A 16980-nucleotide genomic window follows, 5' to 3' on the forward strand; every position below is an offset into this window, starting at 1 on the left:
GGGTCAGTTGAGACTAGTCTGGGACCAGTGGTACACTCTCTAAGACTGCGATACTGGTCTGGGAACAGTGGTAGGAGTTGTACCATACTATGACGCTGACTTCGAGTCGGTTGAGACTGGTCTTGGACCAGTGGTACATACTCCGAGACTGACTTCATGTCAGTGCAGTACTGGTCTAGGACCAGTGAGAGTGGTGCATACTATGACGCTGACTTCGGGTCGGTTGAGACTGGTTTGGGACCAGTGGTACACTCTCTGAGACTGCGATACTGGTCTGGGACCAGTGGTACTTACTATGAAGCTGACTTCGGGTCGGCTGAGACTGGTCTGGGACCAGTGGTACGCACTCTGAGACTGACTTTGAGTCAGTGGAGGATGATACTAGTCTAGGACCAGTGGAGTTGTACTCACTATGACGCTGACTTCGGGTTGGTTGAGACTGGTCTGGGACCAGTGGTACATACTCTGAGACTGACTTTGAGTCAGTATGATACATCATCGATCATTGCTTCTTCTTCATAATTCGAACAAAAGCAAAGCAGAACAGAACAATGCAAGAGCAGAGCAAAACAGTACAAATCAGTGTAGGGCAGAACAAGACAAAGCAGAACAGGCAGAATAGAGAAGAGCAGGACAAGGGTCAGGCTGTATAGGGCAGTGCATTTGATGGATGAATAGTAACGACCGATAGACAGATTGCAGATGAAGTTCTCCATGGTTGAGAGGGAGTGTTAAAATTGGCAACCAGGGCAAAACTTCATGTGGGTCATCTTATTCATTCTCGTCGAGAGGTGTAGGATTGATATAAAGATCATCCGATTCCGATAAGTATTCATGGAGATATGAATTTATTTTGATTATGGAATTATTATCAAGCCGACCTACAACTTATGTAGGCTCAGAAGCCCAACAGTCGCATCTATTCACCCACCAACATTGTGTATAAATCTAAGAGGAATTTTCCTCATTTGGACTCACTCATCTCATCACATCTCTCTCTCTCTCTACTACGCAAAAATGAGTCTCTTCTCTACTGCGCTGAAATGGGTCTCTCTCTCACACATGTGAAGCCGGAAGCTGTTGAATTTGAAGCTGCAACTACAGAAGTAAAGATTGACTTGCGTGGCCTAAAATATCTCCTCTTTGGAACTGCGTTGTAGGTTCATCTGAACCTCCTCTGAAAGCCGCAACTTTTGGTGGTGGAATGAAGTCAATCCGATGAACGGTTTGCAAGATATCGACTGCCCTAGTTTGAAGCTAGAAACTGCTGAAACTGAAGCTGCAACTGCAGAAGTAAAGATTGACTTGCGTGGCCTAGAAGATCTCCTCTTTGGAACTGCGCTATAGGTTCATCTAAACCTCCTCTGAAAGCCGCAACTTTTGGTGGTGGAATGAAGTCAATCCGATGAACGGTTTGCAAGATATCTACTGCCCTAGTTTGAAGCTGGAAACTGCTGAAACTGAAGCTGCAACTGCAGAATTAAAGATTGACCTGCGTGGCCTAGAAGATCTCCTCTTTGGAACTGCGCTATAGGTTCATCTGAACCTCCTCTAAAAGCCGCAACTTTTGGTGGTGGAATGAAGTCAATCCGACGGTCGGTTTGTGAGATATGGTCTGCCCTAGTTTGATAATGAAGCCGCTAATGCTGATGCTGCTGATCTAGGGTTTGCTACTGCTAATATGAATCAGATTTATTGTACCATTTCTCTCTGCTGAATTATTGAAGATAAAAGAAGATTTGATCAAAGGGTTTCCCCACACATTGTGGGGCTTGTCCCTGGCTAGCCGCCACATCTTGTGTCTCTTGTCTTGGCTTGTTTTCTGCCGATCGTTTAATGTTCTATCTACACTTTACTTTATGTACATATGATTGCTAATCGGTGGAATATAATAAGAAAAAGAAGTAAACTGTTATAAGCATAGAACATACCATAACTTAACATATAATTTATTAATTGAGTCCACTATGACAATTTGGCTTGAATTGAAAGAGTCAAAACATAATGATAAAAAAAGAAATGAAAAAAAATCCTTTGCTCCTAAAGTTAAAACTGTTTCTATAATCTATTCACTCAACTAATAGTCTAGAGTCTAGACTCTAATAACTTCTGCGTTTAAGAAAGAAAAGGATATAATTTAAAATTTTAAACCTATGCTCAATTGTTCTGTAGTCTGAACATAAATGATAAATCTCTCAGCTCTGTCAACGTGCCCTGAATTAGTTACAAACTTTGCTTCAGATCTCTGAAGATGCCACTATTTTGCTCTAAAAGGGAGACCGAGAATCATGACAAGGTCTATTGATAGCAAGTGAATTCAGATGTATAGAAGACCTCGACCATTACAAACTTCCTCTTGCACAGTTTGTATTGAAGATCAGATCCTAAAGATGTAAGTGATATGCCCAAAATAATAAAATATCCAGACCTTCAACCTCCTTTAAGGCTTTAAAATTAAAACTAGTAACATAATGACTGGCTGGTAAGTTACATCCCATTGAAATCTTGGTTTATAGAGCTGTGTTTTTAATACGAATGCATTTCATCAATGAAATTGAACAGCTTCTGACAAAAGGCCGTCATATGAAAAGTTTTAACTTAAATATATGCCCTTGGTACTAGTTTAGATAGGTTCTAAATAACAATATCGCGTAAGGATCTACAGGAGTCTGGAGATTATACAAACAAGCCAGCAAGTATACACAGGTCCCCATCTTTTGTATTGTTAAAACTTTAAGTTACTATAGCGAAGTTCTAGAGCGAGAGAATTTATTTTTCATGGATTCCACAATAGTACTTGCAAAGGGTCATTACAATATATACACATTGAGAAGCTGCATTCAACTCACACTCTTCAGCACAGTCAAGTTTGGTTGACACTGCTCTGAGACAGACGCTGTGATGATTGCCCAAACTTCATTCACATGCCCAATGATTCGGAAAGGGTTGTTGTATTGTGCAATGATAAAACCTGCAGAATATATTTAAAATCGAAACAAGGCCATCATATGAAAACCAGTGTGGCCATAGACAAGGCCGTCATATGAAAACCTGCAGAATATATTTAAAATTTTAAATTTATAAGTGAAACATGGAAACCTGGTTTCTTTCGAGAAAGTTGCATTCATACTGAAATTAGAACATTTTGACACAAGGTTAGTTGGCGTGACTTCTATGTTTCGAATCTCATCGCATGAGTAAAATCAAAATGTCAAAGCAGAGGTGCTCCACGGAACCATGGTGACTCCACGGAAGAACTGATGGTTGGAAGAAAATATCAAAACATGGAACCTCCATCTGTAGATTAGTTATGATAGCATTGTCGCTTAAAAAAAACAACCGTCAAGACACACCAAAGGGAAACGCCCCCTCAGGAAAGGGAAACGTCCCCCTGGCACGTCCCCCTGAGTTTCCTCATTTTTGGGAGCGTGGGGAAACGTCCCCTACTCGTCCCCAAGTCCCCGAAGTGCGAGGGAGCGAGGAAACTAGACCCCTAGGGGGGGGCGAGTCCCTGTGAACACTGCACATAACAGTGAATCATCAATCATGTCCAGACTCCTGAACAGTAAGTCCTGACTCATGACTCCTAACTCAGCCTCAAAATATCAACAAAAAATATAATAATGTATCTCATGAGTCATAATGTCATATACAATGAAATGAACCAAATAACTAAAGTCTAATACTACTGATTTCCTCTACCCCTCTTGCGAGAAAATGCAATAGCTTTCCCTTTCCCTCTAGATGTAGATGCCAGTGGAGTTGGCAGTGGACTCTGCTGTGCTCTAGAAGCTGAAGAACTAGGAGCTATAGGAGGTAGACCACGTCCTCTACTGGTGACAGGGGTAGCCCGGGTAGGTGGTGTCACCTCCTCCTCCTCCTCCACTACCTCCTGCTCTAACCAATCATCGGCAGACTCCATGAGAGGCCTCTCGGCCTCAACCCTCCATGCAGCAAGGGTGTCAATCCCATCCAATGAGATGGCCTCCATATCACGTGTCCTCTCAAGTTGCCTCACCCACAATCGAAAATTGTAGTAGACGTAGACCATGTCATTAAGTCGCTGGGACTCCAACCAGTACAAAGATCATGAAATAATAATTATAAAAAAATATTGTTTAATGAATTCAAAAAATTATTTGGAAATTTGCAATATTTTAAGTGTTAACCTGTTGCGCTTCTTGTTGTGTATTTTTTCAAATACACTCCAGTTGCGCTCACATCTTGAGGAGCTACATGTTTGGCTAAGTATTCGAATGGAAAGCTTTTGCAAAAGGGGTACCCTGGCACCATACATTCTCCACCATGCATCTACAACAAAATTACAAATAAAATTTTAAAAAAACATAAGAAAAAAAAAATGAAATTTAAAAGTTGAAGCAAAGTTTGAAGTTATGAACTCGAAGAGACAATGAAATTTGAAACAAACTAAAAAATACCTGGCATTTTAGTCATCCTATTAGTCACAACCATGTCAAAGCCAAATGTGCCACCTGCCATCCTGTATGTCTCAATTTCTTTGGAGATTTCTGTACGTTCTGCTGGAGATCGCACCATCCTCTGAACAAAGGTTAAGAATCCATCCATGATCTCAGCGTCAAATACGAACCCACATGGGTAAGAAAATGTGGGGTTCAGGTAGATCCTTGCAACATGAATGGGACGATGGAGTGTGTTATTTCATCGTTTATCAATCACTTCCCATAGGAGGAGTTGTCTCTGAAACCCCTCATCTCCCTTATCATCATAGTAGGCCCGAATGGATTCTTTCGCCCTGTCCATGGCCTCATACAAATAGCCCATTGCGGGCTTCTCACCATCAACTAATCAAAGAACCTTTACCAAAGGTTTAGTAACGATGCACACCTCCTGCACTCCCGCCCAGAAGTCTTCCTGGTATGAAACTAATCTGCATATGGCCTCTCCCTCTGGTTTGCGGCTCATTGTCAAAGCACGCCACTCCTCTGAAAGAAACATTCTCTTCACATCCCACATAGAATTCAAGAGGGATTGAAGAGATATGAAACTGGTGGCAAACCGTGTAATGGCGAGGCGCACCAACTCTTTGTTGTTAGTGAATTTTCTCATCAAGCTAAACACAGATGTATGATTATATATAAATTTTGTAATGCTTTTTGATGACTCAACAATATCTTTGACAAAGGAAATTTCCCCTATGTCCTCCAACATCAAATCAATACAATGTGCAACACAAAGTGTCCAAAATAAAGTAGGATGCCTTTCCATAAGCATCCTGCCAGCAGCAACATAATTTGCAGCATTATTCGTTATGACTTGGACAACCTGTTCTGCACCCACTTCCAAAATAAACACATCCAGCAAATCATAGAAAGTTTTTGCATCTTTGATATGTGAAGATGCATCAACAAATTTCATAAACATTTTCCCCTTAGGACAACTAACCAAGAAGATTATAAGAGTTCTTCCCTTTTGATCGATCCAACCATCTGACATCACAGTGCATCCTGTTTGTGCCCATGATGCCCTAAACTCCTCCAATATTTTGGTGCAATCAACCTTTCCATTCTGAAGAATCCGGCCTCTAAAGTCATCATATGAAGGGATTTTGTACCATGGGCCAACAGTTGCAATAGTATCAACAGTAAGCTGAAAAAATGGATTATTCCTTGCAACGCTGAAAGGAATATCACTCCAAAGGAGAAATTTGGCCAACAACTTGTCAGTGTGTTCTTTCCCAGTTTTTTTAAGCATTGAAATGATAGATGGCTGTGAACTAGGCATGGTTCTAGGAACAAAAAATGATGAGGCAGCTACTGGGTTGGTTGTAGATATTGATGTTGAAGTAGAACCAGTGCCACTTCGTTGTTCACCTGAGCCTAACACAAACTTTGTTAGTTTCTTCTTCATTTCTGCTTTGGCCTCTCTATTGTGCTCTAAATTTTCCGATGATCTCATGGCTTTTCGAATGATTTCAGGATTTGTATTTTGTAAGGCCCTACATCAAATCCAGGGATTTGTGCAAGGTGATACTTCAATCTGTAAACCCCCCCTGACATATGCTGCCCACACAACTTGCAAGACAAGTTTATTCTATCAAACCCTCCATTAGGTTCACCAAATTCCCACAAAGGGTCCAATTTCCTTGGCATGTTTGTAACTTGGTTGAACTCTAGATTCTTGAGTTTTAAATTTGTAAGAAGAAGTTTGAAGTTTGACTTTGAACTTTGAACTTTGAAGTTGAATGGTGAACCTATGGCAAAATAAGGATTACAATTTACAAGTTACAAACTTACAATTTACAAAAACTAAAAAAAAATTACATACATGAGTAACATGACAAAACAAATGGAATTTTTGACAATTTAAGTTTTTAACAAACAAAATCAAAAATCAAAAACCACATCAAATCAATTCAAAAATATTTGATAACTCATTGAATTCTTTTGATAAACAATGGGTTATCCAAATTCCAAACCCAACCAAAAACATAAAATAAAAACCAAAACAAAGTTACAAAACACAAAATTTTGGTGTCTGTTGACCACTACGTGTCAACTCCCCATAGCAAGTACACCTCCTTTTCTTCGCAAAAGGGATAGCGCTTGATTGACATGTCCGCGCCATTAGACAATCATCGTCGACTTGGTCATATTATGTTGTAAACCCAGTCTGCATGTGTGAATTGTAAATAATCTTAGCAGATCTGAGTCATGTATGTAAATTGCCTAGGTGGACCTAATTTTCTAGTGATAATCTACGTTCCGGAATGTTTTTTGTCTCACCAATCCATGATCGGCAGAGTTTTCCTTCAGCCTAACCCCAAAGCCGGAATGAATTTTGTCATTAGAATCTTAGAGGAATCCTAATGTGTTAATCTGCTAGATTATAGTTGTGTCGCAGAACTGGGTGGTCTATGAGGGCCTATGTCAAATGGGTTTTCCCTCTTGAGATGTAAAATCGTAAAAGTCATGATGTAAAGTGTCTTGAGGGTTAGAAAATATTTTAATCCCCTCATAAGTCCTAAGTCCTAGGTCCTAGGTGATTTTTCCAAAGGCTAAGTTCGAGGATCCATTTAAAAATAATTTAATAAATTGAAAATTGAAAAGATAAAAAAAGAATATATATATAAAAGAAATAAAAATAATATATATATATATATAAAATAAATAATAAAATAATATAAAAACTTAAAAATAATAAAATAATAATATTTTTGAGTAAATAAATGCAGAATTTCAATTTTTTAATGCATTAAAAAATTTGACGAATGAGATTAAGGGATATCTTGATCCTCATTGACGGTCGAGATCATTTTGACGTGGATCACTCGAACTAGCTGTTGGGAATTTTTCCTTTAAATAGGGTGCTAAGGGTCATTTGAGATATATTCGATCTGTGAGTCTTGTGCCGAAGAAAGCTCTCCTGTAAACTTTTTTCTGGTGCTAATAAAGAAAGACTTTGGGGTTGAAATCTTGCTAGTGTTACTCTCCTGAAATGCTGTGAGCTGTTTTATTTTCTGCATATTTTCATTTTTCAGCCATTAGTAATAGCTTGATCTGGAGTATTGTTGAACACAGGTATCTTGTTCACTTACTAGGGTTTGAATGGTAATAAGATTTCTGAAATAATGGCAGGTATCTCCATTGTATCTCGAATCTAGTATTGTTTTTTCCCTCTTTATTGATGGTTGAAGTGAGCTGTGCAGGAAACCCTTATTGAGAAGATCAGTGGGCGTTTGGGGAAGTTCTCGGCTGAACCAGCCAACTCCCGCAAGCATTCTCTTGCAGAGCCCAGCCAGTTTCGATCCTGGGTTTATCATTTAAGGTTTTTTTTTTTTTTTTTTTTTTTTTTTTGAATTGCATGAGAGATTTCTAAAGATTTTCATAGTAAATCTGGAATTTTGATAATATTAATGCTGATTATTGATAAATCTGGCTGTTTAAGAGTCAAAAGTTGTGAATGCTGTTTAGCTGATCTAGGGTTTTAGTTTCGTTTGTTTTCAGATATTATTTTTGGGTGATTTTCCATTCCAGATTGCAGGGTTTCTGAAGATTTCTGAGGTTTATCTAAACTGTTTCGCTGTCCAAGGGTTTCAATTTCAATTGTTTTCAGATATGGAAGAAATCTTACATCGGTTTCATTGATAATTCTAAAGCACAAGAGTGAATATCAGCTTCTGGGGTTTGGAATATTTTTCCGAGGACTGCAAAATTTTTTTTTTAATCCCCCAGCTATCCTTAGTTGCCACTGTCTGGCTCTTCTCATTGCCCATCCACCAAATCATCGAGCAGAATTCATCCATTCATCTACCCCTGTGGCTCCAGTCCCATCACGCTGCTTCAGGCCAGCTCTCTCATCAGCAAACGCATCTTCTTCATCAATCTGTTGCCCCAGATCTGCAGTCCGTCCTCCCTAACCTCCATTTTCAGGCGTTTTTACTCATCCCCACGCTCATTTCAAACCTGCTGGCAGCGTCAATATATACCAGCCTGCAAAAGACAAAAATAAAATCAAAACTCCAGCACGCCTGCTCCACACTGCATTCACCACGTCTTTCTTCCTCATCACAGCTAGGCTCACTACCTGCACGCAGTCTTACCTCGCCATCCATCTATCTGACCTCCAAACTGCGGCAAACTCATTTCTTCCTGCATACTCCTCGGCTTCTTCACTACCGGTTGGCTATCTACCCGCTGCAAACCTGCTATCGATTCCTGCACTGCACACAAAACAGTTAAAAAAAAGTCTTTCAATACACGGGCCAGGTAATGCGTTTTGGTATTGTTACGTGCGTGGAGAGGACGAATTTTTATATGCGTGAGTTTTTCCTTTAGGGTCAACGTAGATACGTTTTTAATTTGAAGTTTGGGTTTCACGTAACAATAAAAGCCAATGTTTAGATTTTTTAAATTTTGATTTTGTGTATATTAGACTAAAGAAAATTTTAATTAGATTTCATTTGACATAGTTTTAGATTTAGTCCTTTTTTATTTTTTTGATAGAATTATCTTACTTTAGTTCGATTTCAAAGTTTTAAATAAAAAATAAAAAAGGGAAAAGGGGAGTTTCGATTTTGATTTAGGTGTTAGTGCTTTATTTTGTATAGTTAGTCTTAGAGTTAAGTTTTATTCTAGGATTTAAATTTAGTTTTTGTTATGGTTTAGTTAAATTTTATTTTATTTAAAATTCATAAAAAAATAAAATAAAAAAATAAAAAAAAAAATTTATTATAAAATTATAAAAAGCAAAAAGGGGTTTCTTTTATTTAGTTTAGATTTTAATATTATTTAGATTTTTTATTTTAAATTTTGTTATTTGAAAAATATAAAAATATTTTGGGAAATTTTTTGCCAATTTCAGTCTTGGCTCAGGAATTCCTTATGTTTTATCTTTTCTGCTGAGGTTAAAATTTTGATGTGGGAATTAATGGTTAAACATGCTTAAATGTTCATTTGAAGATTAACTGCATGAATGTGATCTCTGGTTAGCATTTTACGTGGTTGTTTAAAGCCCTTTATCTTTCGAAATTTTAATTGTTGGAGTATCATTAAGTCATTGAGCATTTATTGATTATCTCGCATTTGGTAAAAGTTAATCTTTGTTTGAGTTGTTTGATGGTAAACGATTGTTGATGTGTTCATACTTCTGCAGCATTTGATAAATAATCGTTTAATCATTTATTTCATAAGGCACTGGTCTATTAACTTAGCAAAATCAATTAAGTGCTTGTTCCCCCTCGTGTCTCCCAACTCAACTAGTTCACAGTTGGTCATCCATTTTCCTATAGGGTCTACCCCCCTTAGCCGCAGGAGACAGGTTTAAACGGAGAGATCGGGGATCAGGGTGACAGCCCCCGGTTTGAGCGTTGTCGTGACAATCTGTGCGACAACAGTGCCCATATTGGTTTGATGGAGAAAATTCGTCTCCTCCTTAGCTCTCAATCCATTTTTCTCCTCTAATCAGCTGATTCAGCTCCCAAACGACCAAGCTTTCTTTGCTAGGTCACTCCAAAACCCCATCGTTGTCGTTGTCTGTGCAAATGATTTTCCAAAAATCATGTTTTTAGTCTTATAAACGCGTTGTCAGCATGGCCCACGATTTTTTCACATTGAATCGTGATTTTTTCCAAAAAATCGCCGAAAAAAAAAAACTTGTAATTATCACGCGATTTTATCGGTGAAATTTGGAAATCACAATTTTCGCAACACTGGTTCAAGGTTAACACCCCAAAAGAGATCTAGGGGTCAAGGGTGCATACCTAGTCCCCTCTTTCCGCCAAATCCCCCCATTATTCCATGCCTAATAATGTCCATGATAAGCAAACTAAAGTACTCAATTACCAAATGACAAGACATACTTTTAGATTTGGGAGGCCCACCTTCAAACATACGATCATGAGAGAAGGGTGAGGGACCACATAGTTGGCTCAGGTAGCGGAGAAATGGAACAACGAGCTAGTTGGGGCTGCAAGGGGCTGTTGGCTACCAGCTGAGGACCATCATGGAGAAAAAAAAGATTCTCCTAGGGATATCACCCACAAAATGGTGGGTAACAGTTAGTCCAAGTAAAGCACATGCTAGTAATTTAATAAACCCTAGACGAAACCAATACATATACATTATATTAACTTGTTATTTGACCTCCTCCTTCTTACATTTTTCAACTAGCTTTCCTTGTCTACCTTTATTACAGATCTTGTATTCAGCGATCAATTCTATAATTAATGTATAGATGCATTCCCTTGCCCCTCCTCCACAATTATACACAATCACGTGATTTTACGAACAATTTGTAATTCATAATAACATAGGAATAATTAAAGTTACCGGAAACCCCTGAAGAATTTGCCAGAAACACGGATCCTTGTTTCGAAACGGAAACAGATATAATCCTTGTCCGAAATGTTGTAAAAACGTTTTTGTACCGTTTAAAAAATCAGCGACTTTGGATTTGGAATTGGATACATTCCCAAGGGTTTTAAATTTGTTTGGATCCGTTTCCAGAAATCCGAAAATGGATCCACAAAATAGTGATCGGAATCCACCCTTAAAAATGTTAAAAAGCGTGAAAAATTGTATAGCCATAAATAAATAGTAAAAATGAAGAAATCAGATTTGCAAATAACTCACTATAAACACAATCTCATAACGTCTCTTCTAAATCTTTAGAAACAACAGCACTCCATATATTTATCAAAGATTCTTACTACTCAAAAAAGGATAGATGTTCAAAAATGCAAACATAAGAGTTTGATGAATGTCTCTGTAAAGAGATTTATTTGAGCGACTAATTTTCAGTTTGGTTAAGATTGTGTTACTTGTCGTTGATTTTGCTCTTAAATTCATAAATCCCTCCAATATAATAAATATTCTCTAGCCAATCTTTTGTCTGCAAATAGTCAAGAGACCAAGTTGATGCTGAGAAGATTGAAATGTTCAAATAGGTCTTGACAGAATATCCCAATGATCCCATGGGCCTTTTAATCACCATGAAAGGAAGATAGATACCAGTTGCCATGCATGACACGTTCTTTCAAAGAGTTGGACCCAAAAGCACAAAGGTTGTAGCATTTCTGATTACACTACTAATGATGATAATAATATGTTGAATGTTATAATATATTAATAATCACTAATGATGATGACAATGTTTATGCTGAATTGATGATGATAATTTGTTTATGTTGAATTCATGATGATGATTATGTATTTTTAGATATAAAATCTAGATTCTAAAAGATGAATGGTAATATGAAATTCTTATATATATACATACATATATATATAATGTTGACAATATCGGCAATATATCGCCGATATTCGAAAATATCGCGATATTCTCAGGGAGCCGAAATATCACTGATAAAATATCGCGATATTTCTGAGATATCGTCTATATCTCGCGACGATAGTAAATACCACTGATCCATCTAACCCGCACCTAGAAAAGGGAAAACACTATTTTTTTTTGCTCATTTTGGTTTTCTGAGTGTTGGAGAAGGAAGGGGAGAGCATTGTGGTAGTTGTCAAGGAGGAATTGAGGATCGAAGAGCCATTATCACCACCAACTATGAATTTTTTGTTGATCAAAGATTGAAGAACAGTGAGACAATCTTCATTTCTTCCATTAACAGGTATGTTCTTAAAAACCCCTATGTTAATGATTTTTTTCATAGATTTAGGGTTATTCTTGCTTGCCTCTTTGCCTACCAACATTTTGCTTCTTCTTCTTTTTTCCATTTGCTATGATTTTCATGCCCATGAGCCAATGCAAGGGTTTTCTCCATATTTGGACAGCAAACTCCATTTCTTTTTTAACTTTCAAATGCACCCTCTTATTGTCATTTTTCATTGAATTCACATTGCAAATAATGTAGCAAAAAAAATATTTTGTAAAATGAGGTGGTTATTACTTATTATTTTTTGTGTATGGGTGGAGTAACTTTAATCATTAATTCAATTTTTTTGTTTTTTTGGTGCCCTAGGTTTGAATTAGCTCACTACAAACATGCCAAAAGCCTTGGACCCATTTTGGGAGTATGGAGAGACTGATGGTGGGACAAATCGGGCATATCTATCATGCAAATTGTGTGGGACCTGGATAACAAGAGGAGTTACGCGATTGAAATACCATCTGGCTAGACTCCTTGGACATGATGTTGAGCTTTGTACAGTTTCTAGTCCGGAGCTTATACAAAAAGCTCTTGAAGCAATTGATGAAAAAGACAAAAAGAAGGAAAAGGCAGAAAGAAACAAGGTTGAACGTGCAGGTAGATCTTTTGGGATATCTTCTAATTTTGAGGCTGAGGGTAGTGGGAGGGGCTCTACAGCATCATCTACTATTGCTAGTGCGAGGTCATCATTTTTTGTTCCACGAATAGGACATGGAGCACAACCTTCCATAAAATCAATTTTTTTTAAAAAGGAGAAGCAAGAAGCAGATAGAGTTATGGGGTGGTGTCTTTTCTGGAGGGACTTACCTCTCAGCATCACCAAAACCAATCCATTTTGGCAGCCAATGTGTGATGTTATTGTTGTTGTGAGCCTAGGGTACAAAAGTGCTACATATGAGGAGTTGTGGGGACCAATTCTTCAAGCAGAAAAGCAGGACATCAACTCTAGATTGGCGGAGTTGAAACAAACATGGGAAGTTTCTGGATGCACAGTGATGTCTGATGGTTGGAAAGATAGGAAGGGTACTATCCTTCTAAATTTCTTGGTACATTGTTCTAAAGGTACCATGTTTATTAAATCAGTGGATGCATCAGCACATATCAAAGATGCAGCAATGATATGTGAGTTGTTAGATGGGTTCATTTGAGAGATTGGTGTGCGGAATGTGGTGCGAGTCATAACAAACAATGCAGCTAATTATGTGTCTGCCAGCAGGATGCTTATGGAGAAGCACCACACATCGTTCTAGACTCTGTGTGTAGCACATTGTATCGATTTTCTACTTGAGGATATGGGGAAACTCTCCTTCATCAAAGAGGTGATTGATATGGCTAGGAGCGTCCCCAAGTTTATTTATAACCATGCTTTTGTTCTTAGCCTCATGAGGAGGTACACTAGAAACAAGGAGTTGCGGTGTCCTGCAATCACACGTTTCACCACTAACTTTATTACTCTTCAGTGTTTGCTTTGATACCAGTTTGAGTTGAAGCAAATATTTGTTTCTGACGAGAGTCGTGATTGTAGATACAGCAGGAGACAGGATGAGAGAGCCATTGCAAAAATGGGGTACTCTGACACGTTTTGGCAGAGAGTAGAAGAAGCATGCTCAGGTAGTGAACCTATAGTAAAGGTTCTGAGATTGGTGGATGGGGACAAGCCTACAATGGCTTATTTGTATGAGGCCATGGATAGGGCCAAGGAGGCCATTCATTCTTATTATGCAGACAAGGGTTCTGTTGGGCTTGATAGGCATATGATGTTATGGGATGTGATTGATAGTCAATGGGCAGGGATGCTTCATCGACCCATTCATGCAATAGCACTCTTCCTCAACCTCGCATTTTCATACAAATGTGCCTTTGATTTTGATGGTGAGGTGATGGAAGGGATCCATTCTTGTATTCAGAAGATGGTACCTGATCCTGAGGTTCGTAGCAAAATCAATCGCAATATACAGTTTTATCGGGATTGTGTTGGCCTATTTGGCTTTGATGATGCTATTAGGGAAAGGACCCTCTTCATGCCACGTAAGTGACAAGTCATCACTCATTAGAATTTTCAATTTAGATTTTCCTTATTTATAATTCTAGATTTTTAAAATTCATCACTCATTAGAATTTTCAATTTAGAATTTGCTTATTTATAATTCTAGATTTTTAAAATTCAATTATGTAGATTTTATTTGAAAGTTTAATTATGTTTTAATTTTTTGACTTTTTTATTTCTTAATTTTGTTGTAAATATTTGGTGGCGAAGCTATGGTGCAAGGGCACCAAAAATTGGCCATAAGAATCCTAAGTCAAACATGTATCTCTTCAGGGTGTGAGCACAATTGGAGTGTATTTGAGAAAATACACTCAAAAAAACGCAATAGGTATAACTTTGAGCTTCAGCCTTCAGTTGAGCAATTACATTTATTGTAATTTTTAATTTTTAATTTATGATCCTCAAGTGTCAAGACTCAAGACTCAAGACTCATTAGTTTTTTTGACACTCTTATAGGTTGGAGTTCGCACGCCTCAATGATTTAGTGTATGTGCATTACAATATCCGACTTCGAGTGAAGCAAATAGAAGCACCAATGGATCCAAATGCCATTTCCTTAGACAATATTGATGTATTGTCTCAATGGAGGGTGGAGTCTGAGGTGCCCATCTTGGAGGAGTCACCTTCATGGTTAGAGCCAGATGATCCATTAGAACATGGGCAGCAAGAGGAGGAGGACTCTAAAGAGGAGCAGCACGAGGAGGAGGAGCAGGAGGCAGAGGAGGAGAAGGACACTATGGGAGAATCAGCATCAACACCATCTGCTATAGATATAGAAGAGCATAGCTCCATACCTAGCACTCATTATTTGACATTAGGTGCAGGGGTAGAGCCAGGGCCTTCTACTGCTAGGGGCAAGCCTAGCAAACAGCCCATCATGTTTTCCTGTAAATGGGGGAGAGAGCACTGATTTCAGATAGATAACTGCTAGTTTTATTTGTTTTGCTACATATAACTCATGATGATGAGATACTTTTACATATGTGATGTTATTGTGTATTGGTTCTCCACATTTGAGTCCTTGATTGGACAATTATCAGGCATCAGCAGGATTTGGAATTGCCTTTGATGTATCATTTCTATTTGACATCATATATATCAGTGCTTTCTTCATATTTATGTGCCAATGTGTTTATTTCATGTTGTTATTGCTTTATATGTTTAAAAAAAAATTAATATATTATGCATTTTTTATGCTTTCCAATATTTTCGGCGATATTGCCGATAAGATGTTTTCTGGACCCTCGCCGATATTTTGCTGATACCAATATTATCAACATTGATATATATATATGTGTGTGTGTGTGTGTGTGTCGTTTCCTTCCTGTATTGTATCCAGATTTTTTGAAAATTTGCCATATCCGTTTCAAACCCCATCTCCTTTTCAGTGCAACTTAGGAATCTATAAAAAAAAATATATGGTATTAAAATTAGAAAAAAGAACCTTTTGCTTCCATTTGTCAAATCTTCATTTGCTGTGAGCATAACAGATCATGTCCAATATAAGCATGTGTATTATTGTATAGAAAAAGGCTAAACATTTTTCACCGTTTTTGCCATTTTGGTTCGCCATCACGAAAACCCGGATGCACAATCTTTGTCAAAATTGCATTTTTAGATTGATGAAATTATGGTTTTAATACAGAAACGGGTTCAGCATCATCAAATACCCCTACTGCAAATGGATTGTGCAATTTTAACATATAATATCCACAATTCCATCAATCCAAATTACTCTTGCCAGATTTCAAGCCAAAAATATCAGTTTCACTTCCCATTGTTTTGAGTGAACAGAAAAGGGCTAATTTGTAGCATGTTTAGACTACAGCATATTGTATGTAAACTATTTAAATAATGGATCATAACCCATGTAAGCAAGTATGTGTAATATTGTATATAAACTATTGAAGTATTACTTCATATTTTTATTTTTTTTTGTGGGGTGAACACCTATGGGGAATTTGAACTGGTGACATTTTCGCATGGAGTGCCTTAACAGTGCACCCGTTCACCGTCAATCCAAAGGACCATGGTCTAGGTATTACTACAGATTAATCTTGTATAAATACATATATTATTACATGACTATGTTTTTATATATACCTACAAATTATATATATATATATATATATATATATATTACTTTTATTTAATAAAGTATAAATATAAAGTAATGAAGTAATAAAATTGTACATATTTTTCATGGGTAGATAATATTTCTCAAAATAGTAATATTTACAGTTTTTATCAAGAGAAGCATTTTAAGTTTTTCTATGGTATACATTTCCATTTTTCCATGTCTTTGAACTTTATGTGCGGTGTATCCAAAACTCATACCATCTCAGAAACAACCTGTTTCCCTGTTTCAGGTAATTTGGACTTGCAGATATTTTCGATCGCGTGCATTTCTATATACATATATAGTAACTAAAGATAAAACCATCAACGGTTACTATAAAAAATGTCATCGATAAGAATAACCAGTGACACAACCATTTGAACCATAAACTATAAATCTAGGAATACGTCTGCGTAAAGTTTAGAACTACCTGGAACAAAAAGGCTGGCAGCATCCCTCAAAGAACCCAAATCTGAGATGTCCTGGGCCTGTTTATTGAAAACAATTCCTTGAGAAACCAGGAAAAAATGGAAGCAGTACTCACACTAAATCATTTTATTTCTTTCTTTGTTTCTTTCCTATAAATGTTTGCTATATGTTCAGGATTCAAGCACTAGGGAGAACTTGAGCAACAACTAAAGCCATTTTGTGGGCAAAATG

The 16980-nt window shown here is 37.5% G+C and overlaps 1 protein-coding gene across 1 annotated transcript in view; it reads right to left on the reverse strand.

The window, feature by feature from the left end:
- The window catches only part of LOC149173326 (uncharacterized), a 208236-nt gene that overhangs the window by 68000 nt on the left and 123256 nt on the right, over nucleotides 1–16980 (reverse strand). Inside the window, exon 4 of the mRNA XM_089426663.1 lies at nucleotides 16751–16808. Within this exon, the coding sequence (XP_089282789.1) occupies nucleotides 16751–16808 (58 nt within the window). The remainder of the gene's footprint in view (nucleotides 1–16750; nucleotides 16809–16980) is intronic.

This window comes from Pinus tabuliformis, chromosome 4_2, assembly GCF_031772625.1.
Source record: "Pinus tabuliformis cultivar Carrire ecotype Pingquan chromosome 4_2, CPIR1, whole genome shotgun sequence".
In the NCBI taxonomy this organism is placed as follows: Eukaryota; Viridiplantae; Streptophyta; class Pinopsida; order Pinales; family Pinaceae; genus Pinus; species Pinus tabuliformis.